Source organism: Nicotiana tabacum, chromosome 21 (genome assembly GCF_000715075.1).
Source record: "Nicotiana tabacum cultivar K326 chromosome 21, ASM71507v2, whole genome shotgun sequence".
Classification (NCBI taxonomy): Eukaryota; Viridiplantae; Streptophyta; class Magnoliopsida; order Solanales; family Solanaceae; genus Nicotiana; species Nicotiana tabacum.
Window position 1 is genome coordinate 85,264,204 of NC_134100.1, and position 27,548 is coordinate 85,291,751.

The 27,548-nt window shown below is 40.1% G+C and overlaps 1 protein-coding gene across 4 annotated transcripts; it reads left to right on the plus strand.

Annotated features, from left to right (window-relative positions):
- The first annotated feature begins 10,960 nt into the window (after window positions 1–10,960).
- On the plus strand, window positions 10,961–27,483 carry LOC107762583 (uncharacterized). 4 transcript variants are annotated; one of them, XR_001642840.2, is made up of 7 exons: window positions 10,961–11,444; window positions 15,645–15,959; window positions 16,046–16,094; window positions 16,169–16,460; window positions 17,670–17,804; window positions 24,661–24,739; window positions 27,149–27,207. XR_001642840.2 is itself a non-coding variant. In XM_016580953.2 (6 exons), the coding sequence occupies exons 1-6, from the start codon at window positions 11,112–11,114 to the stop codon at window positions 27,353–27,355; spliced, it is 1,275 nt and encodes a 424-aa protein (XP_016436439.1). In that variant the 5' UTR covers window positions 10,961–11,111; the 3' UTR covers window positions 27,356–27,483. The 4 variants fall into 4 exon arrangements, 3 of the variants coding, with proteins under 3 accessions (XP_016436439.1, XP_016436440.1, XP_016436441.1); XM_016580953.2 differs by lacking the exon at window positions 17,670–17,804 and having other exon boundaries at window positions 27,149–27,483; XM_016580954.2 differs by lacking the exon at window positions 17,670–17,804 and having other exon boundaries at window positions 16,175–16,460; window positions 27,149–27,483.
- The last annotated feature ends 65 nt before the right edge of the window (window positions 27,484–27,548 follow it).

Sequence of the window (27,548 nt, forward strand, 5' to 3'; positions counted from 1 at the left end):
ATTGTGAATTATGCATTTCAGTATCAAGAAGGTGAAGGAAACAGTTTTAGGTTCACATAAAGTCTTTTCGGAGTAAGCATTTTTGGTTATGGAATCTTTGGGATACATAAAAAGGTAATTCGGTGGCTTATAAGCCTTAGGGTGGCGTGATTCTATGCTAGTGTTCGTGGGGTAAGTTTTAGTTAAGGATAGTAGTGTTCTAACAAGGAAAAAGTAGCAATTTGACGGCAATTTAGAAAGAACTTGGAGAAATAGGACAGCTTGGTTATGTGCGAATGGATTTCAAAGTGTTTATGATGGGTTCTACCATGGTTTGAACCGGATATTTTCTACCAATGTACAAAACGTGTTGTGTGTTATGATTTCCTCCTAGAAAGAAGCAATAAAGAGGTTTATGACTAATAAGGTATTTAATTTGCTAGTGACTCAGAGTTGATAATGAAATTCTTATGCTTGTCAAATGATGGCATAATAGATGTGGTATGTTGTGCGGGAATAGGATTTACATGTACAAGGTCACAGTTCAGTTTTGAAGGGAAGGACATAAATTCTTAGGCAGCATGAACGGTTTCCGATGACCAAGTAAATGATATTAATATCTAGTATAGCTTGATAAGAGTGTACATTTCAGAAGGGGCAGTGTATTTTGATTTATGGGTACTTCGCTAGTATTGCGGCACTCTCCTGGTTGATCGACTGTTGATATTCAAATTTTTGCCAAGTGGCACGGAAGAATTTTTAAAGTATTTCTCGTGGGATGATTGTGTATAAGAGAGGTGTTAGGAATTAAGGCGATGGAGGTAGAATCAAATATGGTGATTCATGTGTTCTATGAAATTGGAGATTGGGAGCTCTCAGGAGCAGATTTTTTCATGGTTGTGGACTGTGAAGTTGTGGTCGGGGCTAGACAGATGATAGAAGGTATTATGATTCCATCATTGTGGACTTTCAGAGGTTTTTTATCTATTGGTGGCTGACCATAGTTGATTTGGGGCCCATTGGTAGGCCTAATTAGGATGTGTATTCTACACCGAGCAGGATTGATTGGCTTCATACTGCTATTATTGAAGGATGTGCCATTCGGTTGATGTGAAGCTTATTCATGTTCTGAAATGATCTGTGAGTTACTCTTCTATGCTACGAGGAGTTGTGATTCATTGGTTATATTCACATATGGTGTGGTTCTACTGTGACCTTATAGCAAAATTTGAGCGAGAATAGTATTGGATATTGCTTGGTTGATGATGTATTGGTTATGTTCTTTCGGGTTTTATTTGGCATGGTGTCGTTTGCTTCTCCGTGGTTATGGTAATGCACCTTGGGTACTTGATGTCGAATTACGCATGGTTATTGATTTTAGTAGGGTGGCTAGAGGTGTTTCATATGGACCAGTATTTGGATAGGGTCACGTATTGCAACAGAGTTATGTGGAAATATGATCCCTCGTGTAAGATTCATGTGTTATGGTTCTGCGGTGTCTGATGGGTTCTTAGCATTGCGTCGGGGTGGTACTCGTCGAGCTTGCGGAACGGTTCTCCTGTTTGGGTCATTGTTATGATTGGGTACATTTGGAATTTTGCTATCTGGTGCACGGATTGCACGGGTTGTGGCTTTAGATTGTATTGATGTGTCATGTCACTAGAGTGGTCGTGTTGGATGAGACGAGGTCATTGGGCCTAGAATGGATGCTATCAGATGTGATTGTGGTATAATTGGGAGGATAATATCGGAAGTCGGCTTTGAAATTGGCTATAGTTCTTGTAGAAGGAACGGGAGCTCCATGACCTGTTGGTCTAACGAATGGTTATGAATTCGGTGTGTTTCTTTCATCATCGGCAGTGTACGAAGGTTTTAGAACGAGGTTTTTTCTGATATGAGGTTTATTACCAGCACTGGGTTGATTTGAGTCGATAATGTGATTTGAAAGCATTGCTTTGAGTATTCGAGCTATGCGGTATTTGAATTTGTGTATTTGAGTTATGGTTATGGCTTTTGGTACAGCTTGTTCAGACTTATACGGTATGTAGGTGCGAACCTCTGATCTTATAGGAAATTTCGGATGTTGGAAATTTGATTCGAGCGTTTGTGGGCTAAGTTGAATTGAGAAATTTCAGTTATGCTGTGCTATCAGACCTATATGGGATAGGGTGACGTGGGATCACCCCCGGGTACATTCATGGGAAAGTTACACAGCCATTTCTTATCTTTTGGAACAACTCTCGGCACGTTCGAGGACGAACGTATGGTTAAGTGGGGGAGGATGTAACGACCCGGCCGGTCGTTTTGGGAGTTATAGCTCCGTTTCCCCAATTTATGTTTCCTTTATGCTCTTAAGCTATATTATGATATACCAGGTTAGTTGGTTCGGGCCCGGAGTGGTTTCGAAGTGGAATGAGACACTTAGTCTCTTATTTAGAACCTTAAGTTGGAAAAGTCAATCGGATGTTGACCTATGTGTAAACGATCTCGGATTTGAATTCTGATGGTTCAGTTAGCTCTGTTAGGCAATTTTGGACTTAGGAGCGCGTCCGAAATGTGATTTGGAGGTCCGTGGTAGAATTAGGCTTGAATTGGTGAAATTGGAAATTTGGCGATTTCGGTCGGCAGTGGAAAATTTGATATCGGGGTCGGAATAGAATTTTGGAAGTTGGAGTAGGTTCTTAGTGTCATTTTTGATGTGTGTGCAAAATTTGAGGTCATTCGGACGTGGTTTTGTTGGTTTTGGCATCGGTTGCCGAATTTGGAAATTTAGAAGTTCTTAGGCTTGAATCCGAGGGTAATTTGATGATTTGATGTTGTTTGAGGTGATTTGAGGGTTCGACAAAGTCCGTATGATGTTTTAGGACTTGTTGGTATATTTGGTTGAGGACCCTAGGGGCTCGGGTGAGTTTCAGATGGTTAACAGGTTGGATTATAGACTTGGAACTCTGCTGGAATTTTTCTGATGCACCATCTGGTTTCCTTCATCGCGTTCGCGAGTGGAGCCTCGCGTTCGCGAAGAGGAACTGAGAGGCTGGCAATATTTTCTCTTTGTGTTCGCGAAGAGAAGAACGTGTTCGCGAAGGGTGGACTGGGTGTGCATCGCGAACGCGAGAGGTGTTACGCGTTCGCGAAGAAGAGAGGAAGCAGTCGAGGACCCTAGGCAATTGGTCTACGCGTTCGCGTAGTGAGGGGGAACGAAGCATCGCGTTCGCGATGGGATGAATGCATTCGCGTAGAAGGCATTGATTAAGAGGAATTTTGTGCTTCGCGAACGCGAGGGTGATGTCGCGTTCGCGAAGGAGGAATTTGGAAGGGAGCTATTTTGTGCTTCGCGAACGCGAGGCACTGACCGCGTTCACGAAGAAGAAAAGCCTGGACAGTGAGTTTAAGTTTTGAAAACGATTTGGAGCTTGGATTGAGGAGAAATTTGGGTGATTTTCAGAGGAAACAATGGGGTAAGTATTCTTAACTCAATATTGGTTAAATTACCCGAATCCATGGTTGTTTTTATCATTTAATTGGTGAATTGAGTTGGGAAAATTTAAAAACCCTCTTGGCTTAAATTGAAGATTTAAGGGTCGAGTTGGGGTCGGATTTTGGGAAAATTGGTATGGTTAGACTCGTGGTTGAATGGGCTTCCGGATTTTGTAACTTTTGTTGAGTTCCGAGATGTGGGCCCCACGGGCAATTTTTGAGCTAATTTTTGGATTTTTATGGAAAATCATTATTTTCTTATGGAATTAATTCCAATAAATTTTATTGACAGAAACAAATTATTTATGACTAGATTCGAAGCATTTTGGAGACCAATTCACCTGGAAAGGACATTGCAGAATAAGAATTTCACGGCTTGAAGTAACGATTGTAAATCTTGTCCTGAGGGTACGAAATCCTAGATTTTGTATCATTCTACTATTTTTAGTGACGTACATGCTAGGTGACGGGCGTGTGGGCATGCACTGTTGGGGATTGTGACTTGGTCCGTCCCGTAGCAACTGTAAAGTTGCATACTTTGTTGAAACTATATGATACTTATATGATTTAGACAGAGTTTCTGTAAATTGGGCTAAATGCCATGTTTGGGCCTTGCGCCAGTGCTGTTTGGACCCTTAGGGGTTTTTTTCTTACTATCCTCTCATGGTTTTCGATTGAAAAATCTATACTCAGTCATGTTTATACTTGTTTACCGCATAACTCAGTTTTATGACTCTATTTTGATGTATATAAATGTTTTGGGCCCAATGCCCTGTTTTACTGAAATGTCTGAGGGGCTTGAGAGGTTTATGACTGAGTGAGGCCGATGGCCTGATTTGTGAGGATATTTATGGGATCGGGCTGCACACCGCAGCATGTTGATATCGGCTGAGGGCCTGATCATGAGGATGAGTGTGGATCGGGACTATCCGCCTGCAACATACTTTATTATTATAGCACGTGAGTTATCCGTACAGATTATAGCGCTTGGGTTGAAGGAGCCCCTCCGGAGTCTGCACACCCCCCAGTGAGCGCAGGTACCTACTGAGTGCGAGTGCTGAGTGTCGAGTTCTAAGTGACTGGGAGGCATGAGTGATTGTGAGGTATGCCCGAGTGGCAAGAGTGATGGTGAGGTATGCCCGAGTAGCATGAGTGACTGTGAGGTTTGCCAAGGGGCTGTATATGAGTGATGTTTTACCCGAGGGGCTGTTTATGATCTCATCATTTTTGCTCACCTTTGCATTTTTCCTCTGTTTGAAAACTGTTGAAAAATATATTTAAATGATATTTACTAGAACTAGGTTTAAACGAGATATTTTGATTCAAACCCTAATTTTAAAAGTATGTGGTATTTTACTGAGATTTCCTGATATGAACGTTATATGCTTTATTGCTCGTCACTACTGCTCAGTCTTTATTTCTTTTTGTTACTTACTGAGTTGGCGTACTTACGTTACTCCCTGCCCCTTGTGTGCAGATCCAGGTGTAGCTGGACACGGTAGCGGTTGTTGATTCTTTTGGTTGCGGATTTTCTCGGGGATAGCAAGGTAGTTGCTTGGCGACCGTAGCCCCTGCTATTCTCCCTCTTATTTTTCTCTAGTTGTAATTGGCTATTTTCCAGGCTGAGTTAGCCTTGATATTGTTAGACAGATTATAGTAGATGCTCATGACTAGTGACACCCCGATGTCGGATTTTCCTTCCGCACTTTTGTTTTGATTTGAACTCCTTTGCGATGGTTTTTATGTTAAATAGCACTGAAGTTATCTTTGAAATAAAAATATCGATTTGTTCTGAAAATAAGTCAGCTTGCCTAGTTTCACGATAGGCGCCATCACGACATGGGTTTGTTTGGGTCGTGACATTTACTGTGATACATGATATATTACAAATTGAAGAATAAGGGGTCACTTCTCACATACATATTATTTTACCCCCTACGATTGTGGAAATATAAAAATTTTCAATCTTCCAATATATGATAGCCATTTGTATTAGAAAACTTCAGGTTTACTACAACATATGTTTTGACCATAATCATATAATATGAATGACATATTTGTATATAAGCTATTCTAGAGCCTTCGTTTATTATCCACAATTTAATATTTATCGGACACTACTGGTGTCATGTGTCTTCTAGACAAACATCTAGTTCTTCATGAGTTGTTGATATATTTTATACTATCAAATATTGCTCAAACACTTCTGGTATCATGAGAGAAAATTATAACAAATAAATAATATAAAACAATTGTTTAAGCACAAGAAAACACCTCTTCATAATATTTTCCTACTTGAGGAGGAAATTTCAATTGTGTTACTTCTTCAGGAGTAAATTTCAAATACGAAATATTGAGTATATATTCTCTCAATCATATTAACTCTTCTGGAGGTGAATTGTAATATATTTACATCAAGAGCGAGTTCATATTTACGGCTTTATTAATATTATCACATTCACTTCAGGGAATAGATTAATATTTATCATCCTTCAGGAAATAGAACATAATTATCTAAACGCGCATTAATCACATCAAATTGTGATGCTTCAACCTCTTTGTAAAATATTTACTACTTTAGGAGCAAATCGAGGCGTGCATGTAATATAAAAAATATATCTCTAGCATATCTTTAATTGTAATCATAGAAAGCCTAAATTATCACTTCTGGTGGTCATAGGCATATACCACTTCTGGTGGTTAACAAAATTTAGTTACAATGAGATATATGAAACATAACCACTTCTGGTGGTCGTATATGTCTTGCAAACTCTGCTGGAGTTTAAGTGGATCTAACAATGTTATTTACTTTGTAATCATTTATTAAGAAAATTAGGATGAAAACAAATACAAAATAGGTACTGTATATGTAACATATAACCAAGAAAGCGATGATAAAGATATTAAAATATAAGAAAAAAGTTCAAATAAAATTACGTAAATTTGGCCACTCCAGATGTAAGTGATATCTACATCACTACTGCCAAAAAGAAAAACACACCACCTCAAGGATATAATCTGCCTTATGATGCTCGGAATGAACAAGATCTAACCACGGACATAAGAGTTTCGCCTTACATCAGAGATGAACACTGAAATAGAAATTAAATTCGAAGTAATTGCTCAAAATGACAGAGTCTCATGCTGATAACGTGTTATAAAATAACTACTATAAAGTAAGGAAACCGAAGACAAGTATAGAGGGAGATTGATATTTTTATTCAACTTTAAACTCATGTACATAATGATTTGAAATCTTCTCTATTTATAGAAGAAAGGAAGATGTTGTGTAAGCTACTACTGCAAGTTGTTGTGTATATTGCTTGTAAGTTGTCGTGTAAGTTGCTAAGTTGCTTGTAAGCTGCTACTGTACCAGATATAGATAATCTTCTACCGGGGTAATGTTTATCCATAACGAAGTACCAAAATAATAAGCTTCTTCAGGAGGCTTATTTCCAATAGAGTACGAAATAGATAAATATATTTACGGCGGAGTCTCATATGGATAAGCTTCTTTAGGAAGCTTATTTACAACGGAGCATTAAATGAACATCCATAATATAATATATTTATAACAATATGAACTATCAACGAATTTTAATTGATTTAAATAGAAGATCAATTTAGGGGGGAATTACTATATTTTAATAATGTATATATTTTTTAGTATTATTATTTGTTGCTATATTGGTTAATATGGATATTTTCTTAATGTAGATCGTTTTTATCTTATTTATAATGTAGGCAACATCAACAACATACTCAGTATGATTTGGGAAGAGTAGGGTGTATGCAGCTTTATCTCTACCTTATGTGAGGTAAAGAGGATGTTTTCCAATAGTCTCTCGGATCAAGAAAAGCATTTTCAAAATAGGTTTAAAAGTACAAGAGTAAAACATATATGATGAAAATACTGAAGAAAAGAAAAGTATTGACAACAAAAGTAGTAAATATTATCAAAGTAAAAGAAACAATAACAGTAATAAAATTGAAGAATATTATAATAAAAGATCAATGATAATTATACTAATAATAATACTGATAAAGAGGAGACGGAGCAAATAAGGTGCTCTAAAATTTAACCAAGCTCTCCCACGGAAAAGAGAGAAATCGTTCAAATTCCAACTAGCCTTCTACCCTAATCATCGGCTTTCATACTTACCTATCTAGAGTCATGTTAGATGTGCCATGTCCATTCTAATTACCTTTCCCGAATTCTTTCTCGATCTATCTCTACCTCTTCTTAGACCTATCAATGCCAACCTCTCGCACCTCCTCACTAGGGCATCTATGTTTCTCCTTTCACGTGCCCGAACCATCTCATTTCAGATTTTGGATTATAATTTCGTATTTTTCTTATGGAATTGATTCTTTTAGCCTGTATTAATTATATTGTACTGCTTATGGCTAGATTCGGGACGTTTGAGAATTTACTCGAGGGGCAAAGGCATTGCAGAGTAGGATTTTGCGCGGTTCGAGGTAAGTAATAGTTTTAAATCTGGTCCTGAGGGTATGAAACCCCGGATTATTGATTATGTGAGTATTTTGGAGGTGACACACATGCTAGGTGACGGGCGTGTGGGCGTGCACCATAGGAATTGAGACTTGGTCCATTCCGTAAAACTGTAAAGCTAAATAACTTGTTGCTAGATATATGCTCTCCCTCTATTATAGGAATTCAACTGCAAATCATGTTAGAAATCATGCTTAGGCTATGTGATGGTACTGTTGGGACCCGTAGAGGTCGCATACTTATTGAATTATTTGCTAATTGTTGTCTGGTACTGAGTCATAGTTTTACTTGCGTATCATATCTTAGTCTCTTCTTGATTCTTGTTGATAACCTATGTTATCTTTGTTTGGGCTGATTTTTGTGATTTTCGAGAGCCCGAGAGACTAGAGAGGTTGATGATTGAGAGAGGCCGATGGCCTGTCTGTGAGGTATTGATATTATGGCACGTGAGTTATCCGTGCGGATCCACATATTGATACTATATCACGTGAGTTGTCCGTGTGGATTATAGCGCTTGGGCTGAAAGGAGCCCATCTGGAGTATGTACACCCCCAGTGAGCACAGGTACCTATTGAGTGTGAGTATTGAGGGCTAAGAATCGAGTGTTTGAGCTGTTATGATGAGTTCAGTGACTGTTGCCCTGATAGACTGTACTTGCTTTTCATTTGTTGATGCACTTAGTTGCTATCTGTCATTGTCGTGAAATTTCTGAAAGATTTTATATCCGGATTACCTGAACTTGAACTATATAAAATTGCTTCGACTTAAACTGCCGGATTTGAAAGCATATTTATTCTTTGCTGGAATTATTAAAAATGAAGTGTATTTGTATAGCTCGTCACTACCTTCCCAGTTCCTTATTTATTTTGTTACTTATTGAGTTGGTTGTACTCACGCTGCACCCTGCACTTCGTGTGCACATCTAGGTATTCCCGGTCATAGTGGGTGTTGATATTTGAGTAGCTGACTCCAGAGACCATCGAGGTAGCTGCATGGCATTCACAGGCCTTGGCTCTCCTTTATTATCCTATTTGCATTTCAGTTCTTATTCTTTAGATGTTGTATTAGACTGCTCTTGGTATAGATGTTCATGTACTCAGTGACACCCCGATGTTGGGCTATTTTTCTGCACTTATGCTTTGGGTTTTACCCCATTTTTATGAAAAACTACGGTTATTTTAAATGTCTTAATTTATTTCTGTTAAATATTGAAAGTATTTTGGAAATGTCGGCTTGCCTAATATCACGATAAGCGCCATCACGACGGGTTAGGTCTTGGGTCGTGACAAGCCGTTAGGTGGACGACTATTTGGGTTAATTCTTCAATACTTTTTCTATATCATGAAAAGAAAATACTCATTTTGTTAAAATGAAAGAAATTATTTTTCTATATCATGAAAAAAGTACCTTTTTTTGTTAAAATAATTTTTTTTTATATCATGAAAAGAAAATACTCATTTGTTGAAATAAAAAAAAAGTAATCTATCTATAACATGAAAATAAAGTACTATTAATAATATCGCTATTTAGGATGGGGTGGGGAGAGGGTTGGGGTGGGTGGGGGATGTGAGGGTGGGTTGGTGGGGATGGGGAATAAGAGGAAGGTTGAAAAATATTTTTTAGTGTTTGGTTAGAGAGTAGAAAATATATTTTTTAGAAAAATATTTTTTTATGCCACTTTACTCACCCCCTCCCCCAAGTCCTTAAAAATTCATAAAAACCCAAAGGAGCTAATGCGTTGCTTTACTTTTATATGCAAAAATAATGTTGAAATTTGTGCTCCATAACTAAAAAGAAATACTCTTCTTTTGGTTGAAAAAAGAAGCACTCTTTCAACAACATGAAAATAAAGTACTCATTTTATTGAAATAAAAGAAAATACTTTTTCTACATCATGAAAAGAAAATACTCATTTTGTTGAAATAAAAAAATAATAATTTTTCTACATGAAAAGAAAGTATTTTTTTTGTTAAAATGAAAAAAATACTTTTTTATATCATGAAAAAAATACTCATTGTTGAAAGGGGTGGGTGGGTAGGCGGGGGGTTGGGGTTGGGGTTGGGTGGTAAAGGTTGAGTGTGGGGGTGGGTTGGCGGGGATGGGGAATAGGGTGGGGAAAGTTGAGAAGGAGTTTTGAAAAATATTTTTCCTTCTCTTCATAGGGAAAACATTAAATGAGTTCATGAGGAAAATGCCAACCAAACATGAGAAATTTGAAAAATATTTTTCGGAAAATATTTTCCTTCCTACCAATCACACCCTATATGTAAGTTTCTTTTCCTATCCCTATACTACTCTAATAATCTTCTCAAAAGATGAATGACTTACGTAGTTTATCGTTCCCGGCATAAATCCGAATTGGTTCTTGAAAATAGACACATATCTCCTCATTCTAAATAAAATAAAATAAATAAAATATTTATTTTTTGATTTAGTTGACGTAGAAATCAATTTTCTATGTATATACATAGCAAATTTTATCTCTTATATTTCTTAACTTAAAATTATTTAAGTAACAAAAGCTGACGAAAAAACAACAACTAAATTTAAAGTTATTTGGGGTTAATTTTTCGGAATTGTTTTTACTTTTTTCGGAATAAGTATTGATTTTGTATTTTAATAAAAAATTTTGAAAAAAATAATTTTTCTGGATTTTTTTTACTTTTTTCGGAATAATTGGTGATTTTGTATTTTAAAAATATTTCTGGAAAAATAATTTTTCTGAAAAAAAAATTTTGCCATGCTGGATTGTTTAGGTGGATGGCTATGTAAACAAATCTAACCCAGATGGACTGTCATGTCACCTTCAATTGTAATACTAACAGATTAAAGGAATTTGTGGTCCAAAATATAAACGGCGGAAATATTTTTGGTAAAAAAAAAAACGAAAGATATTTTTGAGATATATCAAATAGTTAAAAGATATTTTTGGCCTTTTCCGATTTAAATATTTTCGTGTATAGAAGGACAGGTGTTCCTGCTGCATGCCCTCCCACCCCCACCCAACCTCACTGCTCGTGAGTGTCTGCAAATTCCATTTCCCCCAGGTACCTCCTCTACTACACGTCATCATTCAAATTTATATACACATAACACATATGCTCCCAGTTTCTAGAAGATTCCAAAATCTACGTCACCGGAAATGAAACACTCCGGCGGAAGGCCGGCAAAGTACGACCTAGAGTACCGAGCTAAGGAGGACGACTCATGGTACGGTGTACTAGTCGTCGTGAACGGCGAGACGTTAATGGTGAAGTACGAGGGCTATCCGGAGACATTCGATTCGAAAATCGCCGCTAAGGATTTCAAATCGAAGGAAGAAATCGATGAATTCGTTGGTAGGTTTAGGAATATTTCGCCTCAGCTGCAGGATAGCGAATGCGGTAGTGTTATGAAGGAAGGGATGATTGTCTGTGCGGCGTGTAATGCTTTTTGCAAGGATGATATGCTCTTTTACGATGCCGTAGTTGAAGCCGTAAGCTTTTTTCTTTTTTTTGAGAATTGTTTTAGATATATCTATTGAGGTAATGATATCTATTACATTATGATGCTGTCAAATTCTCAGTTATGGATGTTGATACGAGCTTAGGTATTCGGAAATTTATTTGGATATTTGTTGCTTTAATCAACTCGTTTTTGTGATGCTTTATGCATAGCACGGATAAAGGAGGAAGGTGAGGTAGGTTGACATAGTGTAACTATGATGAATCCTTTGAATTCTAGGATATAGAAGATTCATGTGGTTGATCACACCTAATTCAGGATTGAGGCATCTTGATTAATATTATTTGATACTTAGTTTATTCATAGTCATTTCGAATTGTCAGCTCACCAGAGCAAAATTTGATAAGTAAAACATTCTCATGCCATATATACTCTTCATTGATATGTTTCAGGTGTAAACAGATTGTTTATTTCCTTGTTATCAATAGTTGCAAGTAATCTTCTTTGCTTTTTCAACTATCAAAACTCAAAAGTACCAAGAAAGAAGGATGTTGAGATTTATGTTATTAACAAGATGACCAAAATACCTTCATTAGTGTAAAAAGAGTGGTAGGAGATACAAAGGAGTTTCTCCTAACTGTGAGTTCAATGGGAATTGGCATTGAGCTCAGACTTGCTTATCCAACTAACTAACAATATACATGATGAAGTCCCATGGTTTAAGTTATTTTGTCTACGAAATTGTGTTTTGACGAAACTAGCGAGGGTGTCAACCAAAAGTTTGAATTATGGAGAAGCACTCTAGATAGTAAGGATTTTAACATAAGGAGAAGCAAAACAAAATTTATGCATTATAAAGTTTAACAATATAAATAGAGTGAGATAGATGAAGTCCAATCTCTTTTATTTATTTATTTATGAAATAAGGTGGTGTATTGCTGGCATCAAGAAGATGCAAATAGTACAAAAGAAGAGGTGTTAGCTCCAGTACTTCATGTTTTATTCTAATCATAGTGAGCTAACCAAAAAAGTACGCCATCAGGCCAGGCTCAGTGAGCCAACAAAGTTTAGAAAGGGAATAACATTATTCTCAGGGGAGAGATTACTCCAATTAAAACGATACAACAGACATCTAGCTCTCAAGAAGTGATTAGGACATGCCATCAAAACATCTTCGATTCTTCTCTATCCAAGGACACCAAAATATGCACGCTGGGATCATTTTCTAGATACTTTTGATGGCCCGCTGACTTTCCAAAAGCTCCAACTTTCAACTGCTTCCTTGGCGCTCTGAGGTAGTGTCCTGCTGATATCAAAAATTGAAAAGAACATATGCCAGAGATCAGTAGCCACTGTGCAATGCAAAAATAGATGGTTGATTAATTCTGAATTGAGTTGGCACATGTGGCATCTATTCACAATCTGGAAGCTCCTCCTACAAAGGTTGTCTTGAGTCAAAATAGTACCTTTAAGAGTCATCCATGCAAAACAACTAACCTTTGTAGGCAGATTGGTTCTCCAAATTAACTTCCAAGGCCATAGGTCAATAACCTCATTCGACGCACATAGTTTGTTATACACCTTACTTAGAGATGCCCCATCTTAGTGTGCTGGATGTTCATTGTAAAGTTTCCTAACCTTCCAAGTAGATCAAGCACTCCTCCTATCTCCGGTCTTGTATGTTTCTCCTGGAAAGGACATCCAGACATCCAAGTGTTGTCTGATCTATTATGTGCTAATGTTAAGATCACTTTTAATTGGAATAAAAATGGATAAGTTTCTTGCAGTGTGAAGTTTTCTAGCCACTTGTCTTTCTAAAATTTCACATGTGAACATTACCAACTTTGAAGGACACATCTTGTTGGAAGACTTCCTTCAAGCTGTTGATGTGTTTCCGGGGCTCAAACCCATGAGGAGCTCTAGCAGTTCTAGTGCTCCAATTATCCAGCTGACCATACTTGGCTTTCACTATTTCCTTCCATAGGTTAGTGCCTTCTTGCCCATATATCCAAAGCCGTTTCATTAGCAAACTCTTGTTGTGCTTTGGAAGATCTCTAATGCCCCGTCCTCTTTGTGACTTTCGTTGAATTACAATTGCCCACTTCACCGGATGGAATTTGTGACCTTCACTGTTAACATCCTATAAAAAGGATCTCCTCAATTTGTCCAGTTGCTTTTGGGTTTTACTTAGCATAGGAAAGAGGGACATGATGTAAGTTGGTATGCTGTCCAGGACACTATTAATCAAAGTCACCCTTCCAACCATTGAGAGATATTGCATCTGCTATGTTGCTAACTTTTTCTCCACTTTCTCAATCACACCATTCCACACCTCCACTTATCATGTTTTTCAACATGTTTATGTGCAGACCTGAAATAGATTAAAAAATAAGGAGGGTTAGATTAAGGTACTGTAGTTGCATTTTTTCATCCCCACAGAAATTTAGTGTGTCATATGCATATAGTAGATGGGAGACTGAGATTGAATTCCCTGAGTTGTTTATCCTGAACCCTTCAATCCATTATAACTGCCTTGCTTTATCAAGCATTTTGCTCAAGCCTTCCCTTGCTACGATGAAGAGAAAAGTTTAGAGGGTGTCTCCTTGCCTAATCCCTTTCTGAGGGGAGAAGAAGCCAATTGAAGATCTATTATCATGGACCAAATACTTGACTTTGGTGAGGCTCAACTTAATCCACCTGATCCATCTTTCACCAAAACCCATTCCTCTTAGTGTTGACAGTAGGTAGGACCAACTCACTTGATCAAATGCCTTCTCTATATCCACTTTGCATTAAATTTCAGGGACTCCACTTTTTAGTCTCTCATCCAGTAGTTCATTTGCGATGATTGCTGCATCAGTTATCTGTCTTTTTCTTAGGAATGCATTAGGTTCCCCCGAGATAAGCTTCCCTATCACTGTCTTTATCCTTTCTGCTTAAAGTTTAGCCACTATTTTATACATACTTCCAATGAGACTTATTGGTCTAAAGTCCTTGAGCTCTATTGCACCTTTCTCTTGGGGACAAGTGCAATAAATGAAGCATTGCTGGATTTGACCAATCTCTAAATGCAAACAATTGAGATATCTAGGCTTGATATTCCAATAGAAAGGTATAATCGTTGATGCAGCTACACATATCAAGAATTGGGTAGTTGAAATGAATAAGCGTTTCTGAAGTGATGCTATGTGAGGATATCTAACAAAGTTAGTAGGAAAGTTCTTAGAATGTTCGTAAGACCAGTAATGCTATTAGAGTAAATGTGGGCCTCTTAGGTCCAACACATCCACAAGATGAGTGTCACACAAAACAAATGTTAAGATGAATGCATGGTCATTCAAGATCACAAATGATCACATTGAACATGAGGTGCAAGTAATATACATATATCTATAAAATGAGAGTATTTTAGTGGTCAATGAAGTGGATTGAGAATCATGAGGAACACTAGGTGATTTCTTCCCATCTGGCCAAGTCTTGGTGGATAGAGTTATCCGGTACTTGTGCTGGTGAGACTTGAGTTGTAGCTAGTATCCTGTGAAATTAGTTGAGGTGCGCACAAGATTACCCGGATACCATAGTTATCCAAAAAAAGAAAATAAGAGCTGCTGATTAAAAAAGAATATATAACGAGAGAAGGTCGTTTGGGATGGTTTGGTGATGTCCTACTTCGGCCTTAGGATGCACCAATTAATGTGTGTGAAATCATGGTGCCTAAAAAGGGACAACATAGTCATAGACCTAAAAATACATGGAACAAGTTCGTCTGGAAGGTATGTGATTATCTAATATTTTCTTATATTCAAAAATGTTTTTCTTAAAACGACAAGATTATCTTCTTGTACAAAAGGAGGGTTTCTTTTCAGTTTAGGGTGTGAAAAGAAAGAGGAAAAGGAAGAGAAAGAGTGTGAGACAAACTAAGCGGAGAGTGTTTGTGAACATATTGGGAACTAAGGTTTCTGAGAATTGGGGAAAGATTTTTACCGTTGTTCTTTCACCATAGTGAAATTTTCGCACCTTCTTGTTCTAGGATGTAGGTGTTACTGCTGAACCTCGTTATTGTGTCGGTCATTACCTTCTGTTGTTTTGTTACTTTAAATTGTGGTTTTGTCATAAATATACAGTAAAAGTAGCATGATTCAAAGAAGAAAGGGAGGGGCCTACCTAATTCAAATTGGTTTGTTGGCTTTGATTCACTTCCTTCAAATTGTCTTATTCCACTCTTTGGTAGATACACAATGTGAACCATTCATTTCACAGTGGAATGGAGGAGTGTTTATGTACCTTTGTCTTATCCTGGCTTCATGGTCCAAAGAAGGATTGCTTGACTGCCTCTGGAATTGAAGGCATATGTATCATAAAGGGCACACCGCAAGTTGATCCTAGACTAGCTTCCTTCGTGAAATTGGCAAACCAGAAACTCAGAAAATCCTCTTGCAAGTCGACTTCTACTTCTGAGCATGACAGTCCAGCATCTAGAGGATTGCCTCTTAATAAAAGAGGCAGATATTTGTCTTCTGTACAAAAGCCAGATTCGTCCTCCAAGGCAAGTTATCACCTAATAATGTTCATGAATTTGAGTGATGATGCACATGAAGGTGCCTAAATCATTCTCCTCTTCCTTTCATGTAGGGTATAAGCATTGCCAAGAATATGGTTGATGCGAGATGCACAACCGAAGGTGTGCTACGGAACTCCATCACCTGTTACGATGTGGTAATTGCACTTTCTTAAGTTCTTCATTGTGAACTGCAGCAACAGATTGTAACTATAGCAGGCACTGGGATCATGATAAAGATCTCGGAGGGCAGTGTTCAAATTACCATCTCATTCTGGTTGAAAACTTGGAGAGGAACTTGTTGCCATCTTCACTGAGGGATTTCATACATGAACACACTTCTGTTTTGTCACAAGTACATGTTTTTGCCTGCCCGTCATATATGCCCTATGCAAGAGGCATTATCGTGGCAGATTGTGAAAAGAAGCTTCAGAAGATACAACAGTTTTTGGATAATCCAATCCACCTTATTGTGTCCTCCAGGGGAAGGTGCGTTTTCTAAATCAGTTTCTTCCTTAAAGTTGTCGTTGATCCTTTTGTCATCTCTCTTCTTTCATTGTAATGTATTCCTTGGAAAGATTTATATGTTATTAGTATCAATAAAATATTTAGGCTTCAGTTATTATTGTGTTATATATTATTCCCACATGTATTAGACTTGAATAGATTAGAATCTAGCTCCCATTAGAATTGCGTTGTTTCTTCTAGTTATTGGACTTCGGGTGTGTCAGAAGCACTGGTTCCCTGCTTCTAGACAGATTATGAGCTCAAACACATTTTCATTCAGCTTAGGATCATGTTTGGCCTGGATCAAACTTGCTAAGACAGGTTTTAGGCTGTTCTGCTTAGAGATTCCTTGCCACAATTACCCAGCCAGTCAATTTCTTTTGGATAGAATAGTGTGTAGTCATGATGTAAAGTTTCTCAAGCATACTTGTCTTCTGAAATTTTTGCTTTTTATTTTTCTTGGAAGAAAGAACTGTCATATGGCATGCTTATATTTCCTGAGCTTGTGATTTGCTCAAATACCTTAGTGCAATTCTGCTGCACCACTTGTTTGAGGTCTGCTCTGTGGTTACATAAATAGCATGTCTTTTTCCTTGGTCCTGAACTGACTTCCGTGACAGTGAAAACATGCTCAATGCCATCTGATATTAGTTGCTTCTGCAATTTCTTCTTTTCTTGTTGATAGTATAGATGCTTCTGCAATTGACACCTGAACTGCAGATATTTGAGCTGCTTCTGCAGTTAGCCACCCTTCTCTCTCTCTCTCTCTCTCTCTCTCTCTCTCTCTCTCTGTCTCTCTCTGTGTGTGTGTGTGTGAAAATGGATCCAAAGTTGAATTAGAGGTTCTAGAATGGTATCTATCTTTATTTAGAAAAAGAACAGCACAAAATTTGAAATGGTTGAGTCCTTGTAAAGAGCCTTTTATATATTAATTAATCTGAAGTTGCACTCAATGTACTACACTTTCTGTGACTAGTTGGGATCGTTTTTGAAAGATCTCTCTAGAGTAAATGCGTAGTTTCACCTGCTAATTCCCCTGTTTCTGGAGCCGCTAAGAGTTATAATTTATTCGGGGATTGCTTGAAGTGTTATGCATTCTGCACTGTTTTGTTTTTCCTTAGTTCTCTGCTTATGAAGTTGAAAGTGTCGTTTTGCTCTGCAAATCAGCTTTTAAAGAAATGTACTGTACAGGAGAAGAATACTCAGCTCTAAATGCTACTTTTTTGTTTCACATTCCGTTTAATGCTACTTCCTTTCTTGCTCGAATGCTTTTTGATGCTGCTCACTTTTCACCGTCAATGCCATTTGGAGTTCCTTACGATATAGGTATTTCAAGATCCTCTATGTTTTCCAATCTGTCATAGAATTAGAATGTATAGACTTGGTGTGCCAATCATGTAGAAGGAATGGACTTCTCGTGAAATGTTAAGTTATTTTTACCTTGTTTAAACTTCTAGAAATAACTAGCTGGATTCTTAATGAAACAGGTATCCAGAATCAATGCGTATGATAAGGTTGCTCATACTACTTTCCATTTACTAAGTAATGATTGCTTGAAAAAGTTATATACTTTGAGGCCCTATTTGTTTTCTTTTTCTTTCTCATTCTCAGAATATGAAAATTGATTCTTTTCAATCCCTCAGTATCTACTTCTAAAGTGAGAGCTGCAAAGGAAGTGTAATACTATGGTTTTATGTGCCAGTGCATCGAACTAAATGTTTATTTAACAGTGAGCACTCATGACAATAATACCAACTGTTTTTTTGATAAGGTAAATTGTATTAATCAAAAGGGAGAAAAAACTCCCGCATACAAGAAGTATATAAAAAGTAGAGAATTTACATAAGAACATGATTCTCTACAAATGACGCCCAATCTTCTACACAAGTAGGGGCTATATGTGTGCACCAAAAAGCGATCAAAGATAAAAGACTATTCTTAAGATGTGAAAACGGAGACTCAATCCCCTAAAAAACTCTCCTATTTCTCTCTCCCCAGACTAACCACATGAGAGCTAACGGGGCGAACTTCCACGCCTTTTGCTTGCTTCTTCTACGGAAACCGTCCCAGCTATATAACATTTCCTTTACAGTGTTTGGCATCACCTATTGAACACCAAAAAGATTCAGGATTGCCCTCCATAAACCCCAGGACACAGGACAATGCAGCATAAGATGATCAACTTCTTCCCATGAGCTTTTACACATGTAGCACCAACTAACATGTGTAATTCCTCTTTCGCAGATTTTCAGATGTCAAGATCACTCCCCTCGCTGCTAGCCATGCAAAGAAGCACACCTTCGTGGGCGCCTTAGGAATCCAGATCGATGAGTATGGGAAAGTAGTCTCCTGTCTCACCAACATACTCTGGTAGAAGGATTTTACGGTGAACAAGCCATCGCCACGCAACCCCCATCTCCAAGAATCATAAGATGGATGGGGCATGTCTTGCCCGTATAGCAGTGCCAACAAATTTTGGAGCTCCGCAATCTCCCAATCTTGCATGTTCCTTCTAAAAGAGAGGTCCCATACTATCCCCCTTCATGCTCCTTGCGAATTTGTTGGACCATCAATTCCTTCTGGTTTGAAACTCTGAAGACGTGGGGGAAAGAGACCCTCAGAGTAGCCTCTCCACACCACCTGTGATTCCAAAAGTTGATTCTCCTTCCATCTCCCACCTTGTAAGTGATGTTGCCATAAAAAGCTTCCCAGTTCTTCATGATGTTCCTCCACATGCCACACCCGAACGGTGCTGTGATTGCCTTGGTCCTCCAACCCCCTCCCGTGGAATCGTACTTTTCTGCTATGACCTCCCTCCATAGAGCATGCTCTTCTACCCCGAATCTCCACAACAACTTCCCCAGCAAAGCTCTGTTGAATACCCTGAGATCTTTTACTCCAAGTCCACCCCACTTATTTGGGGAAGTGACTGTCTGCCAATTCACTAGATGAAACTTTCTAATTCCATCTGCCGCATCCCAAAGAAAATTCCTTTGAAGCCGCTCTAGTTTTTTTGTGATGCTCACAGGTGCTTGCAACAGGGATAAGTAATAGGTAGGGATACTCGACAAAGCGCTTTTAATAAGCACTTCCTTACCGCCTTTTGACAAATACCGTTTCTGTCAGCCTGCTAATCGTTTTTCAACCCCTGGATTCCAAATAGTAGTATCCTTTTGCAAAACGCCCAATGGTAGACCCAGGTAAGTAGTGGGAAGAGAGCCCATCTTGCATCCCAGAACATGAGACAAAGCCTCAATGTTAGCAACCTCACCCACCGGGAAAATCTCACACTTGCCGAGGTTGATTTTGAGTCCTGATACTATCTGAAACCACTGCAGTACCTGCTTCAGGCAGGTCAACTGATCCATATCGGCATCACAGAAAACCAGGGTGTCATCCGCAAAAAGCAAATGAGAGACTCTTCGGGCACTGAGCGCCCCGATCAGAGCTGAGAATCCTCTCAAGAAGCCTCCACTCGCTGCACGATCCATCATTTTACTCAGAGCATCCATCACTAAAATGAATAGCATGGGGGATAGGGGGTCACCTTGCCTGAGCCCCCTGGAGCTGCCAAAGAAACCACACGGGCTACTATTAATCAGGACAGAGAATCTGACTGATGAAATGCAGAACTTGATCCATCCCCTCCATCTTTCCGCAAACCCCATCCGCTTCATAATGAAGTCCAGGAACTCCCAATTGACATGATCGAAAGCCTTCTCAAGGTCCAACTTGCACAGTAAGCCGGGTTTTCTGTTTTTCCTTCTGGAGTCTACAAGTTCATTGCCACCAGAGCAGCATCCAGGATCTGCCTACCTTCCACAAACGCATTCTGGGAGGACGAAACAGACACGTCAAGAACCTTCTTGAGTCTGTTGGAGAGCAATTTAGAAATAATCTTGTAAATGCTCCCCACCAGGCTGATAGGCCTATAGTCTCTGATACAAGATGCGCCTTCTTTCTTAGGCACAATGGTAATAAAAGAAGCATTGATGCTTCTCTCGAAAGCACTATTCACGTGGAAGTATTCGATGGCTTCCATCAACTCTCCCTTAATGGTGTCCTAACAGAGCTGGAAGAAGGCCAAGGAGAAACCATCGGCCTTATCACCAGCACAACTCGACACAGCATCGTGCACCTCCTCCTCCTCGAAAGCTCTTTCTAGCCACTCATTGTCTCCCTCCCCTACGTGGTTGAACTCTATTCCCCCAAAGTAGGCCTCCAACTAACTTCCTCTTTGTATAAGTTCTCATAAAACCCCACTATCGCCCCTTTTACCTCCTCCTCTCCCTCGATCCTCACCCCATCTACAACTAAGGACTTTATGAAGTTTCTCCTTCGATTTGCAACCGCAGCCCTGTGAAAGAACTTGGTATTCGAATCCCCCTCCTTTAACCAGAGCGCCCTTGATTTTTGTCGCCAACTAGTCTCCTGAGCTATTGCTAACTCGACTATTTCACTCTTAACCTCCCCCAGCCTCACTTTCTCAGATTCATCTAGCTCCCTCGCCCCTTCCACTCTCTCTAATTCCCCCAATTCATGCATAAGCTCCCTCATTTTGACCTCCTCCTCCTCGAAAGCTCTTTCGAGCCACTCATTGTCTCCCTCCCCTACGTGGTTGAACTCTATTCCCCCCAAAGTAGGCCTCCAGCTAACTTCCTCTTTGTATAAGTTCTCATAAAACCCCACTATCGCCCCTTTTACCTCCTCCTCTCCCTCGATCCTCACCCCATCTACAACTATGGACTTTATGAAGTTTCTCCTTCGATTTGCAACCGCAACCCTGTGGAAGAACTTGGTATTCGAATCCCCCTCCTTTAACCAGAGCGCCCTTGATTTTTGTCGCCAACTAGTCTCCTGAGCTATTGCTAACTCGACTATTTCACTCTTAACCTCCCCCAGTCTCACTTTCTCAGATTCATCTAGCTCCCTCGCCCCTTCCACTCTCTCTAATTCCCCCAATTCATACATAAGCTCCCTCATTTTGACCTCCACCCTCCTGAAGACTTCCTTATTCTACCTAATAATATCTCCCTTGAGCAATTTGAGTTTCTTCGACAGACGGAATGAGGGTGACTCTGGTACCCCGTAGATGGTCCACCATTCTTTCACTTTGTCACAAAATCCTGGCACTTTCAACACATGTTCTCGAACCGGAAGGGAGCACGGACCCCCCTCCCTCTGCATCCATCTAGCAAGATAGGCAAGTGATCCGAAGTCAGCCTAGGTAAAGGGATCTGCAACACATTCGGCACCAGCTCATCCTAGGAGGATGATATCAGAAATCTATCAAGTCTAGACCTTGAGTTTGAATCCTCAGCCCTGGCCCAAGTAAACCTTTCCCCTTACAGAGGAAGATCAATGAGAAAGTGATCATTGATGAAGTCAGAAAACTCCTCCATGGCCTTCGAAATCAAATTGCACAAATTGCACCCTAATCTCTCCTCCGGGAATCTAATAGTGTTAAAGTCTCCCCCTAGAACCCATGGAATGTCCCATTCCCCCAAATATTGGCCAGTTCCTCCCAGAAAAATACCTTGGACCCTTCCCATACCGGCCCGTACACTCCCCCAAATCCCCACTCCACCCCACTCACTCTATCTTTGACGAGAGCTACCAAAGAGAAAACTCCCTTCCTAATCTCCTTTACCTCCAAGTTTCTATCATCCCACATAAGTAGAATGCCCCCTGCTCTTCCCTCTGCTAGGACCCAGGCATATTTCACCCAACTATCTCCCCAGACACTTCTCACGATCACATCCGACAAAACATCCATTTTGGTCTCCTGAAAACAAACTAGGTTGGCACCCCACTCCCTAACTCCCACTTTGATGATGGCCCTTTTGTTTGGGTCATTCATTCCCCTGACATTCCATGGAAGGATCTTAACTTCCATAAGCAACAATAGCCCCTATTTCCCTACCCCCCCTAGCTGAGGTCCCTTTCTCCATGACATACACTGTCGACCCCTTCTCTGATACACCACTACATCCCCTATTTTATTTTGATTAACACCTTTATCCAACTCCCTCCCCGCGCCTTCGTAACAAGGCTGTTGCTCAATCTCCCTCAAGAGTTCTAGCACCCTACCTTCCTTCCCTTTAAAAGAAACACCTAAGAACTTTCCAAAGTTTAATAATTTATCCTCCATCCATAAGGACATATCCCCTTCTCCAATTCGTGACGAAATTGGACATGCGCCTTCTGTAATTACCTTTTCCTTGCCCCTACCGGAGGAATGCAAAACCATAGCATTGCTAGTAATAGGAACTCTGGGTGCCGGGTGGATCACGTCGTTTCTTTGAGAGGCACCAACCTCTGAAATTAATGCCTCTCTTGGAGGAGATTGTATTGTAACCTCAGCACATCTAAGCACAGTGGGAGATGAGAGGGCGATGGAGCTGGGTCCATCAGAGGCGGGGGGCCGTGGAATAACACCGTCAGCTTTTGCCGGTGCTGCCCCTGGAACAGTGGCCGAAGAGGGGCACAAGTTCCTAGTGTTTGGTGAAAAAATACCACTGTGTGAGGCATTATTGGCAGAAGAAGAAGGAGTGACTGCTTCCATATGTTTAGGAGCCTTATCGGACGCAGCTTGATATAATCTGGGCCCCTTTGGATCGATTCTAATAGAATTGGGAAAAGCTGCTGGGCCCATGTGTGGAGGCCCAGGCCTATACTTGCTGAAATCTTGCCCAACCCTATGATAGTTAAAAGAGGACCGACCCATTCTACCTTTCCAGCCCGCATCACTAACCCATTCACGTCTTTTCCTCCTGTTAAAATTTTGTCTTCTTCTTCCAAATTGAAACCTCCAGTCACTTCTCGATCTACCGTCTGATTCCAGCTTAGTCCACTGATCTGGTGAGCCCTCCCCTCTCCTCAGAGACTGATTTCCCCTTCCCTCCCTTCTATTTGACCTTTCCTTTTCTTCCGCCAATATCACAGGCATAAAGATAGGGCGAAATTCGGGGCTCAACCAAACCCTGTAGCTCAAGTAGCCATCTTCCACCACAGTGGAGACAGGGATTCTGCCCCCCTTTCCTTACCACAATCCTTACTCGCGAGAGATCGTGCAAGCTGCAAGTGACATCAATGAAACCTCCACAGATTTCCGCAACCTTCTTGAATAGGTCAAGACACTAGAGATGCACCGGGAGATCCACCATGATGACCACCAATGTTTCGCCACTGAAACGAGGGTCGAGACACCCATCGTGCTCCACCCATCTGTCTAACTTTAAGAAATTCCCATCGAACCACCTGTTTCCTCTAACAAGAATTTCTGAAGCTTGAGACTCGTCGACAAATCGAAAGATATATTGCGTGTCCCCCAGTTGCGATATTTTCAGCCCGTCCTTGACGTTCCATGCCTCTGCTGCCCAGTTCCTAACAACTTCTGGAGAACCAATCCATTTGGAGAAAGACCCAATCAAACAAGAATCCAAGAAACCTTTACGCCTGAGAGTGTGCTCCTCGGATAGCGAGAAGTGTGGCTCCTGCCCTACGTCAAGCTTTCGCTGGCATCTTCCCCCAAGTTCGAGGGCTGGCCAAGATGCAGCTTTGCTAAAAGACATGTTTTCCAATTTTCTAGATTCTAGGGAGAAGTAGGAGCTTCTCTCTGAAAAGTCCGTCATAGCTAAACCAAAAGTCCCGCTAGGAGACTGACTAAAGAAGAGAAAGTGAGAGGGAGTGAAATCTGGCCGGAAAAAGACACCTCCGTCGCCGGAAAATAGCAAAAGTGGTCGGAAGTTGGAGGTTGATGGATGGGTGGTGTCGGAACAGCCTCGCGAAGAGGCTGTTTGAAGGAAAAAAGTTGGGATCTGGCCTGGAAAAGCGTCACGCGCCAGCGCGTGGGCTAGGGGTGGTCGGAGATCTGCCGCGCGTGGCGGTGCGTGGTGTGTCAGATTCCGGCGATTCTTTCTGGGGTAGTGTCGCGACAGGGTTGGCTCTCGGATGGTGGTGGTGAAGTCCTAGGATTCATGATTCATGGTAGTGGTGAAGGGGTGGGTTGGGGTGTCAGTGTGCTACAGTTGAAGTGAGTGTCCTAACTCCATTTTTATGTTAGATGTGTAGATACTAATTCAGTTTAAGAGTAAAAATCATGTTTTCATGCATGTGCATCGATATTCTAGATTGAGAAATGCCTATGGAGTCATGTACTATTTCCATTTGTCTTTTACAGGCCAGTGGTTATAAGTGTGAGAGATTTGAGGCATACCATGATTAAGCTGTCGCTTGGGAGCTTAGTGTACGGATCCCAGGTAAGACTGCTACCATTTTATTTGTTATAGATTAGAAAAAGGTGTAGGTCAAGGACCCACATTTGTTAAACATGCAGCATGGCATGTTGTATTGTCAGAGCTACTTCACGGAGGAGTTTGGTAGAAGACATTGGAAAATATCATATATACGAGGTTGTTTGATAATCTAGCAGCATGCATATCTAAATTGTTACTTGTAGCTAGTCCAGAGAACTGGATGCTCCAGTTGTCACAACTCACAACCTGATTTACATTTAACTGCAGGAAAACGGGAGAGCTTAGAATGTGAGATCAGTTGCTGTAATAATCAAATTTATCTGGATAAAATTTGTATACTCATGATCTTGAGGAAATTATGCTCCTTAGACATACTTGTAAAAGTGCTTAAAACGTAGGAACTAAATGTCTCATGATGAGCTGCCAAGGAAGAGCTAGGGCATAGTGGCTCCGGACCTTGTTGATTCGGTCACCTGACCTCTATAACTAAGCGACAAGTATGCATTAGGAAAAAATAGAAGGAAAAGAAATAGAATGTGAAAAGTTAGGCCAATGTTTACTTCATATCAGGTAAAATCAATGCAATCTGAACAATCAAGACTGCTCTAGATACAACAACATACCCAGCTCCCCTATCCTTTAAAGCCTGATGGCTTTCCGGATTCTTTTTATATAGAAAATATTGTTGGGATTTCAAAATCTTCCAGCTGGTCACCTTATTTCTTCGCTGAAGGTGGAAGGTGACTGAACTACGTTCGTGATCCCAGCCCTGGAATCACTTAAGACTCGTACAAGCAGAGTCTTTAAGTAGATAAAGATAAGATAACCGAATCACGCCAACGTTGTGGAAATTCCTGGATCGTGTAAAATAATAGTAGTACCAAAGACAACACCTTCTATCAAAAATGGAAAATTGGCTACTTCTAGGCTTTCCAGGAATTGGAATTATTGAAGAAGCTCTTTATACTGGAATTGAATCCTACACATAAGAGCATTCCGAATGCTAAAAAGTTTCGGTTCATTTTATTTACGATTTAAAAGATGCTTTTTACTTCATCCATACTTTTTTACTTTTTTCTGAAGTGGGGGGGCAAACGACGCCCTCTACTAAGACTTCAACATAAAAGTAAATTTCCGTTCTTCCTGTTCCCGCGGCAGACGTATGCTCGGTTGAAGCTGGATTTAGAAAGGATCAGCAGCGGTGCATATATGATATTTTAAGGACAAGAAATATTGGACTAGACTATTCCTTATGTAGATGTAGTGGATAAGCTCTCTGTGTTGGGATAGGCGTTCGGATTTCCACAGCTATTCTAAGAGCGTGCTGAATCCAACCGTTGCCGCTCAGTAATTCATAACAACAGTAATGAAAAGACAATAGCCAGAAACAACAGTGAGGGGCCATGGAAAAGAAGCATTAATAATAACAAGATAGTAAGATGAACAAAATAAAAGAAACGACAATAATAGAAACCTAAGACTAAAAAAACAATATAGGAATATGTACTAATACTACTAGTATGAACAATGAGACCACTCGGCTACCTAACCTTCTATCATAATACTCGACCTCCACACCTCTCTATCAAGGGTCATGTCCTCGGTAAATTGGAGCATCGCCGTGTCTTTCTTAATCACCTCACCCCAGTACTTCTTCGGCCTACCTCTACCTCTCCTAGGCCCTCCAAGGCCAACCTCTCACATCTCCTCACTGGTGCATCTGTGTCTCCTCTTCACATGTCCGAACCATCTAAGTCTCGCTTCCCGCATTTTGTCTTCTACATGGACTACGCCCGCCTTATCCTGAATAATTTCATTCCTAATTCTATCAATCCTGGTATGCCCGCACATCCATCTCAACATCCTTATTTCAGCTACCTTCATATTCTGGACATGTGAGCTATTAACTTGCCATCACTCAACCCCATACAACATAGTCAGTCTAATCACCGTTCTGTAGAACTTACCTTAAGTTTTGGTGGCACCTTCTTGTCACACAAAACACCGGAAGCAAGTCTCCATTTCATCCACCCCACCCTAATACGGTGTGTGACATCCTCGTCAATCTCCCCATCCTCCTGTATAACTGACCCAAGGTACTTGAAACTTCTTCTCCTAGGGATGACTTGTGAATCCAGAATCCAGCCTCACATCCCGTCCACTTCATGAGTCATGTCACTGTACTTGCACTCCAAGACTTCTCTAGATACAATTAGCAAATACTTTAAGTAATTACAGGGAAGGATTCTTTTTAGAATTTTAAACTTCTTGAGGGGCAAGCCCTGTGCATTTGTTTTTATGAGGTGTCTTTCATTTTGTATCAGTTTTGTTTCTTCGCATTTGATATCTGTTGTTTGATTTCAGTTTATTGAGGTTGATCCCGCTCCCCTACGTCTTCACTTTTTCGTGTAGGATATATGTCAAGCTAAAAGTATCTGCCAAGACCTCATTGTGGTCCACTCAGGAAGTGAAGCATATAGAAGAGCACACCAGGCAAAAGATTTGTTTTTGGAGTTTATGACTCATCAACAGCGACTCTATAAGAAGTTAGCTTTGGAAGAGAGTGTATTTTTGCAGACGCTACAATTTCAACCAAGTTTTGATACGTATATATGTTAAAAACAATTATAGAGTGATCCAACCCGTGTTTGTACCTTTACCTCTATAGCAGGTGCTTAGCTTGGTAACAGGCCGCTGTGTTTCTACAATGTTTCAAGATTTCTTTTCCTTTAACCAACCCAGTAAAACGCGTTGTAGCAATCTCATTTCGTGCACAGGTTTTCAATTTCAATGCTCGGGGAAGGTGCCACTG

Bases quoted from the DNA above. Each gene is read 5' to 3' on its own strand.
- LOC107762583 (XM_016580953.2), top strand. From the start codon at position 11,112: ATGAAACACTCCGGCGGAAGGCCGGCAAAGTACGACCTAGAGTACCGA. The intron at 15,960-16,045 runs GCAAGTTATCAC...CCTTTCATGTAG, and splicing joins AGCCAGATTCGTCCTCCAAG to GGTATAAGCATTGCCAAGAA. The intron at 16,095-16,168 runs GTGTGCTACGGA...TGTGAACTGCAG, and splicing joins TGCGAGATGCACAACCGAAG to CAACAGATTGTAACTATAGC.